Source organism: Conger conger, chromosome 1 (genome assembly GCF_963514075.1).
Source record: "Conger conger chromosome 1, fConCon1.1, whole genome shotgun sequence".
NCBI classification, from domain to species: domain Eukaryota; kingdom Metazoa; phylum Chordata; class Actinopteri; order Anguilliformes; family Congridae; genus Conger; species Conger conger.
Genome location: NC_083760.1, coordinates 77,563,186 through 77,583,838, shown reverse-complemented (window position 1 = coordinate 77,583,838; position 20,653 = coordinate 77,563,186). Strand labels below are relative to the sequence as shown.

General features: G+C 40.5%; 3 protein-coding genes across 7 annotated transcripts; 1 reads left to right on the top strand and 2 right to left on the bottom strand.

Moving 5' to 3' along the window:
- Positions 1–455: 455 nt before the first annotated feature.
- Positions 456–3,457, bottom strand: tfpt (TCF3 (E2A) fusion partner). Of its 2 annotated transcripts, none has more exons than XM_061254580.1 (6): positions 3,245–3,457; positions 2,434–2,679; positions 2,016–2,086; positions 1,841–1,910; positions 1,556–1,711; positions 456–910 (listed from the first exon to the last, which is right to left on the bottom strand). In XM_061254580.1, exons 2-6 carry the CDS (start codon positions 2,677–2,679, stop codon positions 836–838), a joined length of 618 nt encoding a protein of 205 aa, XP_061110564.1. In that variant the 5' UTR covers positions 3,245–3,457; the 3' UTR covers positions 456–835. The 2 variants fall into 2 exon arrangements, with proteins under 2 accessions (XP_061110564.1, XP_061110574.1); XM_061254590.1 differs by lacking the exon at positions 3,245–3,457 and adding an exon at positions 3,127–3,186.
- ndufa3 (NADH:ubiquinone oxidoreductase subunit A3) lies at positions 3,364–5,313 on the top strand. Of its 2 annotated transcripts, none has more exons than XM_061254613.1 (4): positions 3,364–3,518; positions 4,397–4,471; positions 4,759–4,836; positions 5,126–5,313. In XM_061254613.1, exons 1-4 carry the CDS (start codon positions 3,509–3,511, stop codon positions 5,215–5,217), a joined length of 255 nt encoding a protein of 84 aa, XP_061110597.1. In that variant the 5' UTR covers positions 3,364–3,508; the 3' UTR covers positions 5,218–5,313. The 2 variants fall into 2 exon arrangements, with proteins under 2 accessions (XP_061110597.1, XP_061110588.1); XM_061254604.1 differs by lacking the exon at positions 3,364–3,518 and adding an exon at positions 3,584–3,656.
- Positions 5,314–5,895: 582 nt separating this feature from the next.
- On the bottom strand, positions 5,896–19,457 carry LOC133107210 (brain-specific angiogenesis inhibitor 1-associated protein 2-like). 3 transcript variants are annotated; one of them, XM_061216510.1, is made up of 15 exons: positions 19,056–19,457; positions 17,532–17,645; positions 16,853–16,928; positions 16,267–16,353; positions 15,515–15,576; positions 15,302–15,373; positions 13,705–13,842; positions 12,781–12,933; positions 11,939–12,118; positions 10,854–11,388; positions 10,564–10,762; positions 10,385–10,450; positions 10,027–10,237; positions 9,811–9,851; positions 5,896–9,704 (listed from the first exon to the last, which is right to left on the bottom strand). In XM_061216510.1, the coding sequence occupies exons 2-15, from the start codon at positions 17,577–17,579 to the stop codon at positions 9,632–9,634; spliced, it is 1,941 nt and encodes a 646-aa protein (XP_061072494.1). In that variant the 5' UTR covers positions 17,580–17,645; positions 19,056–19,457; the 3' UTR covers positions 5,896–9,631. The 3 variants fall into 3 exon arrangements, with proteins under 3 accessions (XP_061072494.1, XP_061073329.1, XP_061074104.1); XM_061217345.1 differs by having other exon boundaries at positions 10,063–10,237; XM_061218120.1 differs by lacking the exon at positions 19,056–19,457 and adding an exon at positions 17,271–17,351 and having other exon boundaries at positions 17,532–17,578.
- Between the last annotated feature and the right edge of the window lie 1,196 nt (positions 19,458–20,653).

Genomic DNA, 20,653 nt, shown 5'->3' with positions numbered 1-20,653 from the left:
TCAACAGCTACCTAGTTAATTTGAGTCTGTAATGTTAGCTATTAAATTAGTTATTACTGACAGGGTGTGACTGTCCCCTTCCCTTTATATTCCAGAAAATAAATAATGAACTTAAATTGTATTTTTGCACATGACTTAAGTGTGTTTTGTGCACATTTTAATATATTTCAACCAACACAAACCACAACAGTGGTAAAAACGGACATTTAAACATATATGACCAATTTTCAGTTATCCCCTGTGTGTAATTTAAAGTTGCTGCCACAAGCTAGAAACTCATTAGCTAAAATGTAACCCTAAGCTGCTGAAAATACAAATTGACTTTCCAATTATTAATTTACACATCTGAGTGGATGTGTTAAGACTTAAAACAGTTGTTCTGTAGGAAGACAATCTTTATTTTATGAATGTGAATATGGAATACATTTCCCATGATAAGTAAATTAACTTCCATATAGCACAAGAATTTCAACACATTTAATTATTGTTACACAATTATATCTAATGAACAACACAGCAACAACTATTCAATACAAAATTAGAAAATACATTTATAGTACAAAATGTGTAGCTGCTGTCTGTGTCTTTGTGGTTACAGTATGTACACGGTAATCCAAAACAATTCTTCATGGAAACACTCCAGGCAGAACCATTTTCATTAGGACAGGAGATATTTCCAACTACTGGATTCGATCTGTATGCAAATCACCCCAAAAATTCAGAGATATCAACATCCATCAAAACAATAATTCAGCAATACACGGTTAGGAGTTACCACAAGGTGGACACACAACGGGTATTGCCTCGTATGAGGTCTTGTTTTCCCTGGGTTTGATCAGTGAGGGAGAGAGGGTGGGCTGGGAAATCCGCTGAATTGGGCATCAGTCAACATGGACAACTCTTCCTCAGTCTGTTTTGAGAAGGGAGGAGGGGAAAAAGTTAGATTTGTTGTTTGCAGAAACATTTTCTTTCAGAAAATTGTATTTATATACCTTTAAGTGTAAATGTTGTGATTCTGTGTTGTGTGTCCTGTGCCAATATTTTTGGAATACAAAGTCTAACTGTTCATAGACTGTTTGCAATATTAGATTTTGTGCCGACCTCAGTTCAAGGTACAATCTCTTCATTATACACTCACTGAGCACTTTATTATGAATATTTTTACTTTATTACACCTACTTATTAATGTGATTATCTAATCAGCCAATTGTGTGGCAGCAGTGCAATGCACACATTCATGTAGATATGGATCAGGAGCTTCAGTTCATGTTCATCAACCATCAGAATGGGAAAAAAATGTGATCTAAGGGACTTTGACCGTGGAATGATCTCTGAACACACAACGCATCATAATTAAGTGGATAGGCCACAGCAATAGAAGTCTAAAAAATAAATACCTAATAAAGTGCTCGGTGAGTGTATATTGTGTACAGAATATACATACTATGATAACCCCCATTAGTCAGTTCTCGTATTTCTCGCGTTGGATGCGTTTAATTTAATCACAATACTAGTGCACCTCACTTTTGGATACTGAGGTGAAACGCTCCCTCACCTGGGCATCTCTCTCCCTCTCCTTGGGAATTCGATGCCGCTTCTTTTTTGTTCCAACTGCTGATTGGAGGAGAACAGAGGGGGAGGATCCAGGAAGGCCATTCGGCCTATCCTCCTCCCCACCCGGAAAAGAGTCCAAATGAGCTCCACCGTCATCCTGCCAGAAGAGGATCAACATTCCATCATGTATTAGAAAGTACCTTTAGACTTTTTTTAGTGACTATAATTGATCATGACCATTATTATGTAGTTGCTATTATTATCATTTTTAATGACTTTGTCTCACCTCAAGAAGTATCGTGAGTTGGGCACTTCTATAGTCATCTCCATACGAGTTAAGAGTCTTCATCAGAAACCTATGACAGAAAATGAACAGTCAGAAGAATATGAAAACAAAGAACTCTACATCTGCTACATACAATGCATCTTAGTTTCAATATTTTCTTCTAGGGTCACTATACCTTCTTTCTTTCTTCAAGCGTCGTGTAAGTCTTTGAACCTGGTGAAGGCGCCCAAGTATTCGCTCATTTACCTTAAGGTACAAATTATGAGTGTCAGTACAATGCTGTTCAAAAATAGCTCTGCTCATCTAGCTGGTACTATGCTATTTTTTAAGACATTCTGGAGTTCTTTAAAAGGCCTGCAGACGGTCTGCCCTCCTTATGCATTTTATTAATTTATTTAGACATGAGGAAAGTACATAGTCACAGACAGAGATGGAGTTGCAATATACACACAGACATCACTCAGCAGTGTCAATGACATTAGGAACATTCCATACTAATTTATTTTCTGCAGGTTTGTTTGGCCTTACATTATTAACCCATTCATAGAATACGAGGCACTGTTATCGAATATTAAATTAATCACTTATCTTACTTGTTCAATTTCTTTACATCTCCTGCTCAATGCCAGGTACTTTTGTTTTTCTTGCTCTCTCCTCTCTTGCTCCTCTTCTGGTCCAAGCCTTGACCCCTGCCCTCCACTGTCCAGCAGTTCAGTCCCTCCTGGCCCCAGCTCAACTTCCCCCGGCCCCAGCTCCACTCCCCCTGGCTCCAGCTCTGCTTCCAGTATGTGTCCACCAAAGAGAGGAGGGAGGGCAAGGCCAGAGAAATCTTCCATCATCTAAGCAACAGATAGAGCATTAGGATTGACAGCACTAACGGGGGAAACAATGGTGTTCTGAAACATCATTATATTTTATTTCCTTTGAAATATAGGAAATATTTGCAAATCGACAGCAACAGAATTTCATCCTTTTGTGTCAATCATTTGCACAAATGGCAGGAAAGAAACCACTCGTTAAATCTACAACAAAGTGAGTGGCCATCACGGTCTAAACAAGCTACCCAGCAGTCAACCAGTACAATGTATTAAATGTTTAATTAACGTATAAAGAATAGAAGTAGTATTCATTCTAAATACAAAACACCGTGGCGGTGGATTTGTCATTATACAAATCCGCCCGAAATTAGTCGTTCAACTAAGCTATATTCGTGAATTCCTATGGTTCCTGACCCTGCTTCAAAAATGCACAAATCATATGCAACTTTATACAAATAAGGAGCTAACGTTAGTAGTTTAACTTCGCAAGCTTTGTAACGCTGACTTGTCTGGCTATCTGACTAGCTTTAGCTAATATGTTGAATACCCTTGACTAGCGACTTGGATTCAGACAAACTAAACATACCTTTACTATCAATTCGCCGCCAGGTGAAATGCCGTTAAAATGAAGTACTTGCAATTGCACATCAAATAATCCACATTCACAAACCAAACACCATTGTTAAAACTCAGCTGCTAACTTATGATTACTGATATTTTCATGAAAGTGGCGCCTTAGTTTTACGTCACATGTATCTACCGGATCCAGAATGGTGGCATAGGAAGGCAGTTTCTTTGCTTTGCTGGCTGTCACGATTCAAACGTAGAAGTAACTTACGAGTGTACAGCAATGGCAGGACGTAAGTACGAATAATGTGTCTCTTCTGTAGATAGTATTCTTGTTCACAGGTATAAAGCAATCGGGAATGTAGCTTATCACATGAATGTGGTTTGCAATTCCCTAACGCGTTTGCTGTATCGCTTGGAACTAGTTAAAGGTGACCTAGGCCTTTCGTCCGATTTCGTTTCGTGGTACGTTATGGTGAGGGTTATGGAAGATTAACTACTATGAAAATAGACTTGTCAGTATCATTCCGGCTTGCTAAATGATGGTAACGTTAGTTTTATTTAAATTGAGCTAAGTTAGCCTTCTACAAGCGGGAAATAAACACATTTAATTGGCACCTGGTTATTTGGATTCGACGTTTATAACTGACTTGGCTTATTCAGTGCTAAGCCGTTTTATATAGCTATAAATAAATAAGGATAAATGAGGACATTTGTGCATATTTCAGTGGAACGTGAAAGTAAACGCACACTATTACTGTACATGCAGTTACGTGAGCAAACTAACGAACGTTACTGTTAGCCTATTGCTAGACTAGCTATCTATCTAATATAATATGCAGGAAAGAAGCTATATGCTATATGTTTTTATTTTCTAGTTATTTACGTTGTATTTTGCCCTTTCTCATTACTGACGTTGTTTTCACGTAATCATAATACATACATACATGCATGCATACATAACGTTAGGCTAAACTATATAGCTGTAGTTTAGTGTCCATGGTCTTTTTATATGTTTTTAGTTTGTACATATAATAACTTGTCTGTTATTTCATATTGTAATATTGACAAAAACAAAGCTTATTCTTTCAAGTATCTGTATGTAGTAGGCTATGTCTTCTACTGGAGTAATCCCCAGCTGATCATACCGCTGCCTTTCTGTCTAATTAAGGAGTTGGAGCCTTTTTGAAGAACGCATGGAACAAAGAGCCAGTGATCACAGTTGCTTGTGGAATTGGATTGACAGGTCTGTGCATTTGTCTCTGTTTGAACAGCCTGTGGTCCCTTATTCTGAACTTTGTTTGACCGAGTATGAAGTGTGAATTTTATACTGTACAAGTTATGTTTTTAACATGACTTGTAATCTGCTTGGAAATCTCTGATATCTTGTCCGCTGCTTTCATTGCACGTGTGCCTTTTATTCTGTGTGTAGTGAGTCGCAGTCAGTTTCTTATTTTCTACATTAAGTCTGTTATATTTGCTGCTTCTTTGAGACTTTTCATTTTCTAACATCATTGTTATTTTTATCTGTAGCTTGCATCTTGCCTTTTGCGAGCCCCTATACAAAGTATGCAGTCAAGATGAATGAAGCCATGCCATACAACTACCCAGGTATTGCTGCCTTTCTTGGGACAAACTATATTCAATAAAAAAAGGTTTATTTGGCTAAATGGAAAATGTATTTAACATCCTGCTGTGTGATGGCATCCTGAAGATAACATTGATAAACATGAAAAAGCTCCTAAAAATAAATGCTGGTTTTAGGTGCTTCTATTTGAGAAAAATAGTAACATACCCATGTTCAGGTTGCTTTTTAAAAACTTTCTACTTAAAATGTATATAAATAAGAGCTGTGTGGAGTTGAGTAGTGCTGCATTAACAACCTAATTTTCTCTTACAGTTCCTGTGAGAGACGATGGCAACATGCCTGATGTCCCAAGCCACCCATCAGACCCCCAGGGCAACCAACTAGAATGGCTGAAAACCTTCTAATGCCAGAGTCATTCCTGTACATAACCCACTCTATTGCCCCTTCCTCTGATGAACATGCAGCTGAACATACTTAATAAAGAACTTTATTTAAATACATATCAATCGCATATTGTTTTGTAGTTGTATGACTTTACATTCCTGAAGTTATGTGAACAAGGCACAGCAAGCTTAGTTTTATTGTGAGGCAATGCTTGGGATCATTGTCTGACTGAAAGATCTGTTTGCAGCTAAGTTTGGACTTCCTGGCAGGGAGATACCTGGTTTTGGGCTACAAAAGCTCTGTACTTGCTGGAGTTCAGATTCCATTGATCTTAAGAAAAGCCTCATGGCATATGAAGATTCACCACCATATTCATATTTCACTGTGGAGATTACATCCATTCCAACCTACCTATCCTTCTGACTCCAAATCCACTGCTGATGCATGTAGCAAAAAAGCAGTTTTGATAGCGTCTGACCATGTCACCCAGTTGCACGTGAAGTGTCAGTGCTGATCTTCACTTGGAACCAGTTGTGTTATGGGCAGTGTTGTGATTATAGCTGAACAATGGCAGATATGTGGCCAAATCGTTTGTATATTAACTCTTGAGTGTTGACCATCTGGATTTCATAGTGATTTATAACAAAGACGACTCCGAGGAGTAGTGGTAGTGGCTCATGGATGCAGGCAGCAGACAGTGAGGCTCAAAACCTTTAATAAACTCCCTTCCACACAAGAACACATAGGAAATGCAGTTATGTTCCTAATGTAACAAGAATAATGATCTTATTACTATAACCATAATAACTAAATTGGGGCTGACAGAGTTCGTATCATCTCATTCCAGTTTTCATCGAAATCCCACAGCTTTTTCCATTATCCTGTTTAAGAGTGGGCAAAATACAAGGTTCACATTGCCTCCAGTCTGCATTGTGGGGTATTATGACATGAACCATCTTGACTAATACTTTTCATGGATACAAGGAGATTCTTAATAGGCTGCACTCAGTCACAGGTGGAAACTTGTGTCTAAATGTATTTATTGAGTTACATTGTGTAGCAAACAGAAAATCACAGCTCAAATGTATTTGGGAGGACACATTAGTGGCCATGGTAGAAGCAGAGTAGTGACACTAATTAGCTTGATGCCATTTTAACCACTTTTGAGGAAACCAGAAAAATGCTTGTTGTTGATCACAAATGTAGCATTCATTCAACACATTTAGTGATTAACATGTTTATTTAGAGCTTCAAAACACAAAATAATTAGTTGTGCGCAGTCAGACGTCTGGAAACCAGCTCTAGTCAACTAATCTCTTCTGCAGAATTTTAGATCTGCTGATAAGGGTGAGTCACAACAGGAAAACTATAAATCAGATGGGAACAGATACATACCCCAGCAGTAGCTTCATGTAAGAATGTATTGTATATACAGTAGCACGATGAATCAAGGATATAATTTGGTCCTAAAGCATACAGACCAGAGAGAGATGAACTGGAGCTGGTATCACAATGAAGAGGCAAAAGGGCATCATGTCAGGTGAGCAGAGATCAGGCCGACATTTGCAGTTGTGGAACAGTAGTCAGGTCTCTGGGCGGTGGATAAGCATCTCTAACTAGTCAATTGCTTTTTTGTAGCCAGGTGTTTTAATCCTGAAGATGTAAATTCTTCCAATATAAAAGTTGAAGTTTGAAATTAAAATATAGTTGTTATAATTTCTAGAACATTTATAATTATATTTACTTAAAGTAAAAGTGTTACATAATATCAGTACATTGATAGCATATTGGGGGGAGAAAGGAAATAAGGAATTAATTGTTATTACAAACAATATCAAGCATGATTTACTTTGTGAGTGTTACAATTCCTGCAGCGCTTTGATAAATTTCATACTCATTTGTTCACACACAACCTCTCCTATACACAGTACTGGGGTGCAGGGAAAAAATAATGGCTTTTTTTATGACTACAAAGGTATATGCCGTAGCTTGAAAATGTAAATTAGGAATGTAAAAAGTTAGTCTCTAATTGGTGTGTAAATCCTACACATGCAAAAAAGAAAAAAGAAAGCCAGCCTTAGTTATACATTTTCAACCTTTATTTCTAAACTTTAGACTACTGCTTAAACTCAGGACTCAACAATGCTACTAGCTAACCTAACCTAATCTTTAACAATAAAGGTTAACAAAGAGAAGGACAGAAAGAGCGGGACAGAGAGAGAATGAGAGTAGCTCCACTTCACACATCTGGCTTGCCTCTTACACTTACTCATGCACATTTCAACTTCCAGTAACTTTCTTCACCCCCTCTCCACCCTCAAATTTGTACTGATAACTTTTACATCACTTTTTCTACCTCAGTCTCAGTCCTGTAATCCCTCAGCAATTCTTGTTTGTGCTAAGCTCTGAATTATTTTATGTGTCATCCCCCGCACCTTGGATTCACAATAAAGCACTTCAGAAAACGTAGAGAGCTCAAAAACGAGAACTGAGGTCCACTAAAATATTTACCTCTACCTTGAATACACAGTCAAAATGAGGACTGGGTTTAGTTAAAGAGAGTGCATTTATGCTATCCTTTTGATTCAAATCTCTAAGAAAGAAATTTCCATGCAGTCCTAAACCTTCATTTTTCTCTCAACTCTCAACTGTCCAAACCATAACTACGTCTGGCATTGCTGCACTCAAGCTTGTGTAAGTGCTTATGGTAAATTAAGCCAGTTATACATGTTACAGGCGGCTAGCTCCCGTCATCCATTTCTGTACACAATATGCTTTCAGTGTTTGAAAAAGAGATATCACAAAGAAAAATATAAATGTAGACCAATTGCAAAGATATATGCAGATCCATCCTTCAAATTTACACTTGACAAACACGTCTAACTAACAATTTGGGGTGATTATACTCTTTGCACAATTGCATTTGATAGTGCCCCAAATTAAGCAAAGTAGCTACTGCTCAATATTCTTTATTTTATTTTTTTAAAGAATACTTCTAATTTTAGATAGCTTTTTTCTTTAGAAATATACTTGTGCAAGTGTATCATTTATCTGCCTTCATATATGTTCAACTAAGCTCTCTAAATGTATGATATCATTTATATAATGTGCTGGATCAAAAGTAAACTACACATCCCTTGCAGATTTTATATTCCCAACTTGGAATTGCCCTTCAAATGTGACCAGAATTGTACAGTATACTACTTTCTCTAAATGTGGCAATTCATACCATTTATTCACCTAGATTCTCAAAGACTTCTGAACGAGTGAGTACAGAGATTAATCAGAGCCAAGTTCAAACTGAATTCAGGTTAATTCGCAATACTGAGACAGCACATTAAATGCAAACTCCATTGTGACTAATAAAGGAAGTGTCTCAGTGTTGTCTTGTGAGGTTCATGCAGTAAAACTGGGCAATCAGAATCTGCAGATCCTGAACCGTGCCGTATGCATAGGGGAGCCCATGGCACATCCAGCTCAAGTGCTGGCTCTCAGGGCAGTTCTATGCCCAGGGTCTGGAGTCACTCTACACACTGAAGAGAAGCTGCAGCTACTGCTCTCCTAAACTGACACAGACGAGACAGGTCGACAAATACAGTACTATAGAAGCACAAGAAATTGTGACAAACCAAAGTATGGCATAACATTTTTTAACAATGGAAAAAGTAATCAAACATCTCTTTTTGAGCACATTTTCAATTAAAAACTTTAACTCACGTGACACTGAAATAAAATTCCTGCAAAATATCTACTATATCCTGTGACAAGCAGCAATGTTTATTTTCCACGAGGACATTTGCTAATAGCTCTACTAAACTAAAGCGCACTATACTACTTAATTCTAAGCAACTAGGGCAAATACCCATAGCTCCTTAACAGATACAGAAAAAATGCAGGCAAAATCTAATCTAAAGTAAATTTAACCAACTAGTCACAATTAAAGTATATCTTTGACCTGAAGGTCACAGGCTTTGACCAGGTATCCTTGATTTCCTCAGGGACATTTTAGTGTGTTCTCAAATACTGGGAAGCAGTGAATTTCTTTATAAGTGTTTACGATTCACAAAGCAATATAATCAGTCAACCACTCTATAAACGAAAATATATAATGTGTTAAGCAAAGTAATTGAGAGGGTAAAAAACAATGGTTTACATGTAATCTCTTAGGTTGTAGAATAATTATTGTTAGACATGTGACTATAACTAGCATCACAAAATCCTCACAATTAACTCTTCAGGCTCACTGAAAAACATATTCAAAATGCCCAATTTACATGAAAACACATCATTCCAAGGAATTAGTTTTTAACACAGTGCTCTTCCAGCTTAAACATTCTCTGTTTGTTCACCTTTATGAATGGAATTACTTGTAAAAAAACAAAATACCCTCCTTTAAGTGTGTTATCACATTGGCTGATCCTTGAGACAGGCTTCCTATTGGATGACTGGTGCAGAACGATCATTGGTCACTGTCTTTCGGAGCCGGACGTGGGCGAAAGGATTGCTCCTAAGAGAACAACATATCTGTTGTTAACCAGAGTCCTTAGGCACAATGCTGAGACCATTTCAGTTTAACTAATGCTTGTACTGAGACAGGAGAGAGGCAACCTTACCTTGTTGGGGAAGGTGGAGGGGAAGCAAACTCTGCAGAAAGCTGAGGATAAAAAGAGAGAGGACAAGCCATTTTTGTCTATAAATTGTATAGAATATTCAAATAAAATCAATGTAAGCACTGTTGGAAAATATTAACTCTTGGTCAAACAGAAGTGAGCTTCATTTCAATGTTACATTTACGATCTGACCCAGCCTCTGTTCTGTTGTTATCTCACTTTTGGGAAGGGTTCTGGCTCCTTCCAGCGCCTGACCTGAGTAGTGCCAGGGTTGACCATGCTGTAAGGCCGAGGGCGGAACGTGCTAACTGTGTGTGGAGGGGAGGGCTGGTCCTCCCCCGCCTCTGGACTGAGGTGCTGCGCTCCGGGGGATCCCAGCTTGTCCAGCTGGCCAGTACTGTTGCTGTTAGCTTTGGAGAGAGGTGGCGAGCTGACAGAGCAGATAAAGATGGACATGAAATTTAGCACCAAAAGGAAACAAACCAAAAAAAAAAAGGAATTGTGTCAATAATGGAACATGGAACGTTCTTTGCAACTTCTCAAGTTATCTACTGTATCGCTAAAATTTCCAACAGACCTGTTTTCAGGATGCTTGGGTGACCACGGGTAGGGCTGGGTGTAAGAGAAGGGGAACCAGCCTTTCCTGTGTGTATGAGAGAGAGAGAGACAAAATGAGAAAGAGAGATTAAATAACTGTGAGAATGACATGACAACAGGCACTGGGCACAACAAGTAACACACAGACAAGACCCATACCGTCCAGTCCTCTCGTTTTGTCCATAGTGCCACCCATCCCGTGGCTCAGAGATCAGCAGAATAAGGGAATCTCCTGGGAGGAAGTGCAGAAGACAGGACCCCCCTCCTCCAGGTCCCTCCCCACCTCCAGGAGCGTGAGAGAAGAGGGCCTCCACTCTGGGCGGGGGGGAAAGAGGGAGGACTCGAGGCAGAGTAGCCCCTGAGAAAGAGGGAGAGAGAACTCAGCTCAGAAGCACAACGCTATGCAGAATGTGATGCTATACTAAAAAGTCAAGGGGAGGCCAGCATACCCAAAAATCCCAGACGAGCTTCATTGACTGGTTTCCGTGGTAGAGGCAACGTGCAAGTGGCATAGAGTTCTGCTGCTTTCAGGAGCAAAGGGTTGTGGGAAGGCGGGGAGCTGCTAGCGACCTCCAGGTGAGGCACTGGTGTCATAGCCCTAGAGAGAGGGGCACTGTGGGGGAGAGGAGGGCTCTGGGGAGCATTCTGGGACAGGGATAAACCTTGCAAGGAACTGTGGGATATTGGGGAGCAGTGGCTGAGAGAAATAGCAGGTGCGTTATTGGAGAGACTTGAGTTGCTGGTCGTCGAGTGGAGCGATGTATGTTGGGAATGGCTGGCGCTGGCTATGGCGCTGCTGTTACTGGTGCTGTTACCAAGGGTGAGAGAGGCTGGCTGTGGTGACTGCGCAGAGATGCTGCGGAAAGTTTGGGGGCCAGGGGGATTGTGGGTAAGGGTCTCATTCTGGGAGGATGGATTGGCACGCTGCGTACGAAGGGTGGTCTCGCCATTGAGCAGTGGAGGCACTTCCTGCACAGACAGTCTCTGAAAAAAAGATGGAAGGAGGAGCACTGTTTAGGTTGAAGACGTAGCATGGTTCACGCAGTGCTATGCAAACTCTGTAGTAACTCCAAGAAAACACCTCCTCCAAGGACACGCAATGCACCACTTTTATGTAGCATCCCCTGTACAATAAAGAGCGGGTCACATGGAGGGCAATATGCAGCACAAGCTGACACATCGCAAAGACTCGGAAGTGTCACCAATTTCAGTGACTTGACTGCCAATAGCCCCCCTCGTTGAGAATCATCAGCCTGTTAAATGTGAGTGAGTGAGTGAGTGGGTGGGTGAGTGAGTGAGTGTGTGAGTGTGTAAGTGAGTTTGTGAGTGTGTAAGTGAGTGAGTGAGTGCGTGAGCCACAAGCCAGGTCCATTAGATGCTTCTAATGCATCTAAAAACAACTAAAACCCTCTTCAGACTCCCACCCAGCAGACAGGTGGGAGGACAGGTAAAGGACACTCTATGCCTCCAGTGTAGACAGCATTATCCTATGAGCTGTACTCCATCCTACAGACAGCACACCCTGCAGCCTCACCTGCTCATGTGACTGTGAAGTACCCAGCTTGGCATGTCGGAGGACCTCAGCTATCCCAGCAGCCGCGGACCCCTGAGGGGCTGTGTGTCGGAGCAGGTTGAGGGCTCTGTCCGGCAGTCGTGTGGGCTGTGTGCAGGACTGCTGCCATGACGACAGCTTCTGGGACAGGAGCTCCCTCACCTGGACACAAACAGAACAGCAGCCTGGGTAAACACTCAACGCAGGGCTGTCCAATAACGTGTCTGGACATCTGCCATCCTGTTGGTTTTAATTTCAACCCTAAATTGAAACATCTGATTCCACTAATTAGCAGTGAGATCTGTAGCTATTGAATGATGTGTGCTTTGTTATGGTTGAAGTGAAAACCTACAGGATGGTGGCGTAAATCAGCGACATTAACATATTATTTCCGTCTTTATGACTGGCAACCAGTACTAAGCAAGGCTGTGATGGCGAAGCAACAAACACCCATTGGTCATTGGAAAATAAGCTTGAAAAACAACAGTTATCAAATTGACATCTTCCAGCTGATGCATTGCACAAAGCGAAGGGTGCAAGTTAGGGTCAATCTACAGCCTAATGTTCACGCATGCACCCTGTCTCCCTGAGTGAGTGGAGCTGACCCTGAATGGCCAGGGCCTCCCTACCATTACATTACATTAATGGAATTTGGCAGATGCTTTTATCCAGAGCGACATACAGTTGATTATACTAAGCAGGAGACAATCCTCCCCTGGAGCAATGCAGGGTTAATGGCTTTGCTCAAGGCTCATGGCCGTGCGGATCTTATTGTGGCTACACCGGGGATTGAGCCTTAGCCACTACGCTACGGGCTGCCCTACCTTGCTGTGGTAGTTGATGAGGAGCTTGGTGACGGCGCACTGCCTGTCCACCAGGAAGCAGTACCTCCTCCTCTCCTCTGTCAGGGCTGAGCGGTAACCAACGGCAACCATGGTGTCCAGTTCCCCCTGCCGTCTACTCATCAACTCCACAAACTTGGGAGAGAGGGGTGGGGGTGAATAATACAGCATGTTTATCATTCTTTGGAAAAGATCTATCAACATGGTTATTAACTTCTCAGGCACTTTATATATAACTGTACAGTGGGTGGGGTGAGACCTTTATGATACATTGTCTGGAACAAGTTTAGACAGGAAGCAGTTCTGGGAGAGAACTGATGTCACATCCTGTCTATAGAACAAACAATACCGAATCCAAATCACACAAAAGGTTCACTTTCTCCCCTGACCTTCTGCGTACTCCCGTCTTGCTTTCACTCTTTCTGTTTCCTGGCTGTTATCCCTCCTCACATTCCCTCCGTTCTCCTGCGGCCGGGCTTCTACTTTCTCAGCGCACATCTCTGCCCCCTCCACCCCAACTCTCTCCCTCCCTTATCAGCTGAGTCAGATTTCTGTCTAATCTCATCCGCTTTACCTTGTTTTTCTGTCTGACAAACGCAGGGGTTCACGCACACACAGACGGCCGTACGCACATATCTGTGACTGCATGAAACCCTGCCTTGTGACCTCTTGAGCAGCTTTTAGTTCAGTATGAGTTTCTTGCAGCATCTCATGGGGTGTGTAAATTGTGCAACGAGTGTTCATGTGTATCATTGTGACAGTATCTCATGTCTCAGTGGATTGCACATGTGTAGGTACCGGTGCACTGTGTTTGTTAAACGTGTCAATGTATCACATGTATGTCAGTATATTGCACGTGTCAGTGTGTTGTATGTGTCAGTGTATGTTTGAGGATTTGGGGGTTACCTGCATCTCTCGATCTCCATATTTGTTGGGGTGGCGGCTGCCCTGGCTCTTCCTGCGGAGCTTCTTGAGCTGAGATTGGCAGCGCTCGATGGAGTCTGCCTTCGACTTGCGCTCACTCTGGTACTTCTTCAGGGTAGCCTGAACAAAGCCAGGTGAAGAGAGAATATTAAAATTAAGTGCTAGAGATTAATACTAATATCAATATTAAAATTAATATTAGTATAAATCTCTAGCACTGTGCTATTAGCAGTATTTGGATAGGTAAGTCCTTATCTGGTCCTGGTCCTTATCTTTGTTGTACGGGTAGCAATTGAAATTGTACTTCCCTCTAGGGTCTTTCTGCGCACTTAGCCCTGGTTATGGGTATGCACTTTGTTGTACGTCGCTCTGGATAAGAGCGTCTGCCAAATGCCAATAATGTAATGTAATGTCTGTTAACAGGCATTGAGGCTGTTCTGTCAAAATACAGTATATGATAATAATTGAACAGGTAAGCACAGCATGCAACTTAACATTTCCTGTGACTGTAAAGGTAAATCTATGAATGGATTCAGACTAAATTGTATGGTGTTATTCTGGTATGTTTTAAGCATCAGTAAAACTAGAGAAATGCATTGCAATATCGACTTATATCAGTCTAAACATTTCCATGTATTCCTATGTGGGGATTAAATGGGTGGAGTTAAATTTATTACCAGACTGTGAGCTATTGGGTCCAGAATAAATGTGTCATTGCATTTCTCCTCCCTTAGGTTCATGACATTTGTATATAGAATTTTCGTTTCAAAAGATTAGTAGCTTAAGCTCACAACAAATAAGTCCTGGGTTTGAAACCCGACTGGGGCCTTTCTGTATGGAGCTTGATCCCTCTACCAACATTATCCCTCTCCGAGTCTCCCTCCTTGTCAATTTACTTGTTGGTGGTACATTTTGGGAGGAGTTGAGGAGGGAGGTAGGGTGGTGAGGCAGTTCAGTCCACACCAATACAACCCTGATGTTGTTTTCAATACAGATTTTATGATTTGACATGTGTGTTATTATAGTTATGTCCATTACTTTTAATAGATAGCTGGTGGATGTGTAGTTGATACATCCCTATGTGATAATGTATGTTTATTTTCAGTTCCTTTACCGTCACTTAAACAATTCAGGAAGTCTTTTTTTTTTACATTTTCAACCCATTGGAAAGTATTTACTATATTAATTTATTTGCACATGCAACAACAATAACAATGCAAAACAACAGGTGCTTGTGCTGGTGAGGTAAAAACCCAGAGGGTTATGAACCAATCTCACCTTAGAACAATATTATTTTTTTGATTAATGAAGATTCTAATATTCATCTCTAATACTTCAACCTCGCCATCGCTGTAAAAGCACTAAATAGAACAATTAATCTTTGATTATTATTCCTGAAAATGTGTTTATCTCTCATGGAGGAGAGGGACGGGGAGGAGGAGGTGCATATGTTCGAGGTAGAGGGTCACCCATGTTCCACACAAAATATTTTCAAATCCAAATGCATTTTCTTACTTATTTGCCACTGCTCCCTGACATAAAAGCCCAAGGACATTAGACAGAGTGCGATTAAACTCACTGTCAAGTACTTAATGTCCAGCTCCAGTTTCTGCTCCAGCTGGGACAGCAGCTCAGAGTGGAACAGCTTCAACTGCAGGCAATGAGATCAGACAGTTAGTCACATACATGACGGCCTCTCTACACGCACACTTAGTACACCAGACAGGACACAAAGGCAGCTGTGTACTACACGCACGGCAGTGTGGACACACAGTGCGGCCCTCACACTCACCACGTCCTCCAGCTGCACTTGAATCTGCCTGTGAACCTCAGCCATTTGAAATAACGTGTCACCTGAAATGACAAACCGAGAGCTTGAAACCGACGGCACTCCAACTAACACTAAATGTTCTCACAATGTTGCTGCTGTGTAGGGCCAATGTTATAACAGCAACATGTATATACAGAAAAATGTGTCGGTGACAAACAGGGGATGACTAAGGAACTAAGGGGAAAATAATCAGTGACATAATTATCAGGTGACATCAAGGCCATCAAATAGGCAATTAAAAAGCTTCCTGTGTTTTGTACAGCTGTGCAGTGTAAGGTAAGGTGTGCAGGTGAAATGTTCTCATGATGTGAAGTGGTGAATCTGTGCTAGAATGAAGAGCGCAACACTCGGTTTTTCTTTTTTCTTTCTGTAATCTGGGATGAACCAAGCAAATGCGCTGGAGCAAAATGTGCTAAATGAAGCTGACCCCTTCATTACCGCTATTGTGGAGGAGACTGGCCTGCATCGCGCCCTGCTGTGCCTCACTGATTGCGATAAGCTGGCTGAGGTATACTGCGATTCTCCCACTGCACTGCCGAGTATGTGGCATTCGGCATCTCTCCCTCCCCCACAGTTTCTCCAGCACAATACGATCATGTGGTGTTGTTAATCTCACAACAATGGCCCCTCTCTCTCTCTCTCCCTCCCTCCCTCAGTCTCCCTCTCCCTCTCTCCCGGGTGCTTTCCTGCTCCCCATTCATTCATTCCCTCACCCAGTTCTTTGGACCCCTGGCTGTCACTGGCCAGTTCTCCCAGTTTGACCAGAGCATCAAAGTAGCCCTTAGCTGCCACCGTGACTCCTGAGATTAAGAGACAGGTGAGAGAAAAAGCATTAACAATGCAGAGTGAACACCATAGGCATGGCTAGGAAATAAGGGTGATAGATATTCTAAAAGATTTATTAAATGGTCCTCATTTAAACCAACCCTAAGCAATTTCACATTCTACGCCCCTCACCACCTCATTTGTAATTTCCCCCCCAGATATAGACAGACAGACAGACAGACAGAACTACATACGGATACTTTCATAATTTGTAATCAACCACAGAACACATAATAAAAATACATATATGTATGACTATCACACATGACTATCAATTCCATACACCAGATGTTCTGACGGCCTGTAGCCTTGCACAGAGCAGAGGCAGACAACACAAGAGTGAAAAGAATGGAGCAGAGCCATTAAAGGTCCTTATAGCTGTAAGTAAATATGGCATGGTGAAAGAGCACACTGAGGTAGAGAGGGGGAATGGCAGAGGGCTGGAGACACACAAAGTGAGGGCGTATGGGTCACCTGTTAGGGCTTTTTCATAGTGTTTCCCCATTGTGACAAAATTCTTTAGACTGGGATTAAACTGCTCCAGGATCCCCTGCAAAAGTGCACACACAAGCAGTGAATATATTAATATTTTAATCATTTAAATTATTGCAATCTGTTCTCATGGTAGAATCAACAATATTCGCCCTGTTTCTGTTATGGGCATGATTTCGTTTTGTGTTTTTCTTACTATGGTACATGGTCTTTGTAAATCAACAACAACAACGATCATATAAGATTCACATTCTAATGAGCCTTGTCAAACTCAATATAATATTTACCTTCTTAGTTGCTATGCATAAGAGAATGTGAATTAATATGAATAATCTCATGACATCAAATATCCTGTGTTTTGTAAAGCAACACACTGAATTGCTGGTTCACTGTCACAGACCATGATAATGAAAAGAAGACTCTTTCATTCAGTCCAGCTCCACTGTGTTGCAAGCAAACTTGTCTTACTGTTATTCATGTCCTGTGAAAGGGCAAGTGGATACAGGGCATTCTTTTACCTTCATATTGATGCAGGCATGTGCAGGGCACTGCATAGAATCATAGTTTATACATGCCATTAAAACCATAATGATATGGAATACCAGTTCAAATAAAATCGTTTACATTATTTTTAAAATGCTAGACCTCGGCTGAATCATACCTTGTACACGTTTTCGGTCATCTTGTTGACCTCTTCTGAGCGAGACATGTTGCTATTCCTGTGTGCTGGTTTGGCCTTCTCCTGAATGGATTTATGTCAACAGACTACAAACCCCTTTAAGAAGAGAATACAAAGAAATAAAACATGAGAGATGCGCCCACTAAAACTAAACATCACAGAGTGCCTGGAACAAAATATCATCAAAGTATGTTCTGCCCCATGTCGATCTATACAAGCAACACAATTCCCATGTTTGTAAACGCCTACACTGTGCCATAAGGTATTTTCTGATGGTCATTATAGGTGAGTGCTGGATAATATCTATATTCCTGGGTCCAATACTGCTGGGTAGTTCTTATATTGTTACTCAGTCATATTTAGGTCTGAAATCTACATGGGCCTCTAGACTCTTAATACTTAACTCAAGTATCAACGAGTGCTTAGCTTAAATTCTACAACAATTCCCAATAATTTAGAGAGAAGTATGAGAAACAGTAGCCTACTGCACCTTAGAGCAGACATTTTCCCAATTAAAGCACACTGTCAGTGTGCTCCACTGTGCTGTGAGCCACATTCTTTCACTTCATTCGGAGGAAAATTAATAACGATTGAGAAAACATGCTAACTATGTTCAGTCAAAATCAAAAACAGAAAAAAACAATTAAACTCCTTTGGTTCTCAGATGTCTGCTTTGTTTTGTTTGTTGTTTAAAACATTAACACCAAATGTTGACCTGAAACAATTAACATAATATAGTACAAGAAAGGAAATCATTCCAAATGTATTCCTGGGGTCTGCTCAACACAGGTATATGAAAAAAAAGATTGAAAGCTTACTTTTCTGAAGCGAACTAAAGACCACTTAAGAACTCCCGATTCCCAGTGTGTAATGCCATACAACTTTTTTTTATTTTTTATTAATCTGATACATCTCTATAAAAACATGAAACTGAATACTGGATGGTGTCATCTTATAAAAAGATGATTACTCATTATTTGTGTGAATCACAAAACAACATGAACAGCAGTTGCTAAACATTCTGTAGGCTACCCCAGCACATAGGTGTTATCATAACTTTATGAAAGGATGAAATTTAATATATATATTATATTACATTATATATATAAAAGTACTGTAAGAAAAGAATATAAGCTTGTTATTAACATTAACATGTTTTCAGTGTACCAACACACACACACACACACACACACACACACACACACAGTTTGTATTAGATACATGACGATACATTTGTATTTCAATTACTTTTTGATGGGTTTGTCTCCAAGTAACAGTAACCTTTCAGTCAGCAACACAGTTAACTTAGGGAAACATTCCCTAAACTATGAAAGAAAGTGTAACGCAACATTAAATCGATTTGATCGTAAGCCTTAGGAGAGATGTAGTCTAATTGCAATGACATATTGAAAAGATAAACAAACTATGCGCAAAACACCTGTTGATCCAGCTTTGATCCAATGCTGATATTCCATAACCTAGTAACTGTTAGTGAAGAATGCATACCTTCTTTAAAATTCATCGCTGAAAATAGATACATGCAACTCCGTCTTTGTCTTTTTGCACCTCCTTTCGTCGTCTATTATTACTTTTCGCCTTCTTTTATGGGGAGAGGGGGGGCCTGTTAACCCACCGATGCTCGAAATCCCTGTCTTACCCCTTCGCTTCCCTCTTTCTTTAGATCTCTCCGTCTTTCTCAGTAATTATTGTCAGACTCTGTGCCTTTCTTCATTGTGAACAGATTATTTTAACGTTTTCCCCCACACGAAATCACGAAATCGTTAGTTGACTTTCAGTAATGTTTAAAAACTGATTTGCTAGCGTCTAGGCGTTAGAGGCTCGGTCGTCCATTCTCCCTCACTTTCACTCTTTCTCTGACAATGCCCTCTCTCTCTCCCTCACTATCCCTCTCTCCCTCACTCGGGCAGAATAACAATGAGCTAACGGGATTCTGGGCTGAATAGCGGTGTAGAGAATAATGACTTGAACTTTTTAAACCAAAGGAGTGCGACCCCGTAGCCGCTTATCATTGGCCTGCATCCACCGCCCCCTTCCCCGCACAAACATTCTATTAGGTAGCATGCTATCTCTTCTCTTTTTATTGCACGTCTTTCGCACCCGCGAAAATACACATCATGATCACCATCTAAAACATGTTCATTTTGGCGTGATTTGTATCACGGGGCGGTTTTAAATTCAAAGCGGCGAACGAAGAACTTTTAATTCTCCACCGTACCCCCTTAGTGCCATTCGTTATCTATCCTCCACCTCCAACCCCCGTTAGGTTAGGCTACAAAAGAGAGAGCGAGAGTGTGTGAGAGAGAGAGGGACTGCACAACAGATGGAGTAAAAAGCCGGGCGGAAACAGGACCAGTTTATGGGAATAAGTAAGGTGTTTATGTATGTAATGATGCATCATTATGTGTCAAATTATATACACAAATTAGAAGCAATCATAAACAAATTTACTACAGATATATTAGCTGGAAATGAGCATAATTTAATTAATTAAGGGACATGTGTGTCCTTTTAAAACGGTATTTCATCGATTTTTGCAGACTATTCAGCTATTTATAAATAGCCTACAATATGTAGCTACACATATTCTGCATAAGGTAAAAATACTTTTGATTCATTTATGTTACCCACGTTACCATGTTTCCCTGTTGTGCCATATCAGTACAGTAGCTCATTCAAAATAATTTATATTACATTCAAATATGTACAAATTTGTCCCAGACAAAACATTTCTATGAGGCTAGGTGCTCAATATGTCCAGATTTAAAGGTTCTTGAATATAATCCTGGAATTGCAGATTTTCTAAGATTCAAACCAATATGTACACATAAGAGTGGAATTCCATGGGCTATATTAATATACAGAAAATCTTTATTAATATGCGATGCAAAAAAACAATGAAAAAGTTAAACTGTCCATAATAGCCGTCGTTAACAGGGTTCTCAATAAACCAAGAAGTTGTCCTGGTTTAATGTAATATTCCATTGGCTTGTAAATCGTGAAGCACTAATCTAATGTACTGATTGTTAAACTGAAGTCATAATCTGGGTGTACTGCTAAAACATCATGACAAGTGAAATCTGGCT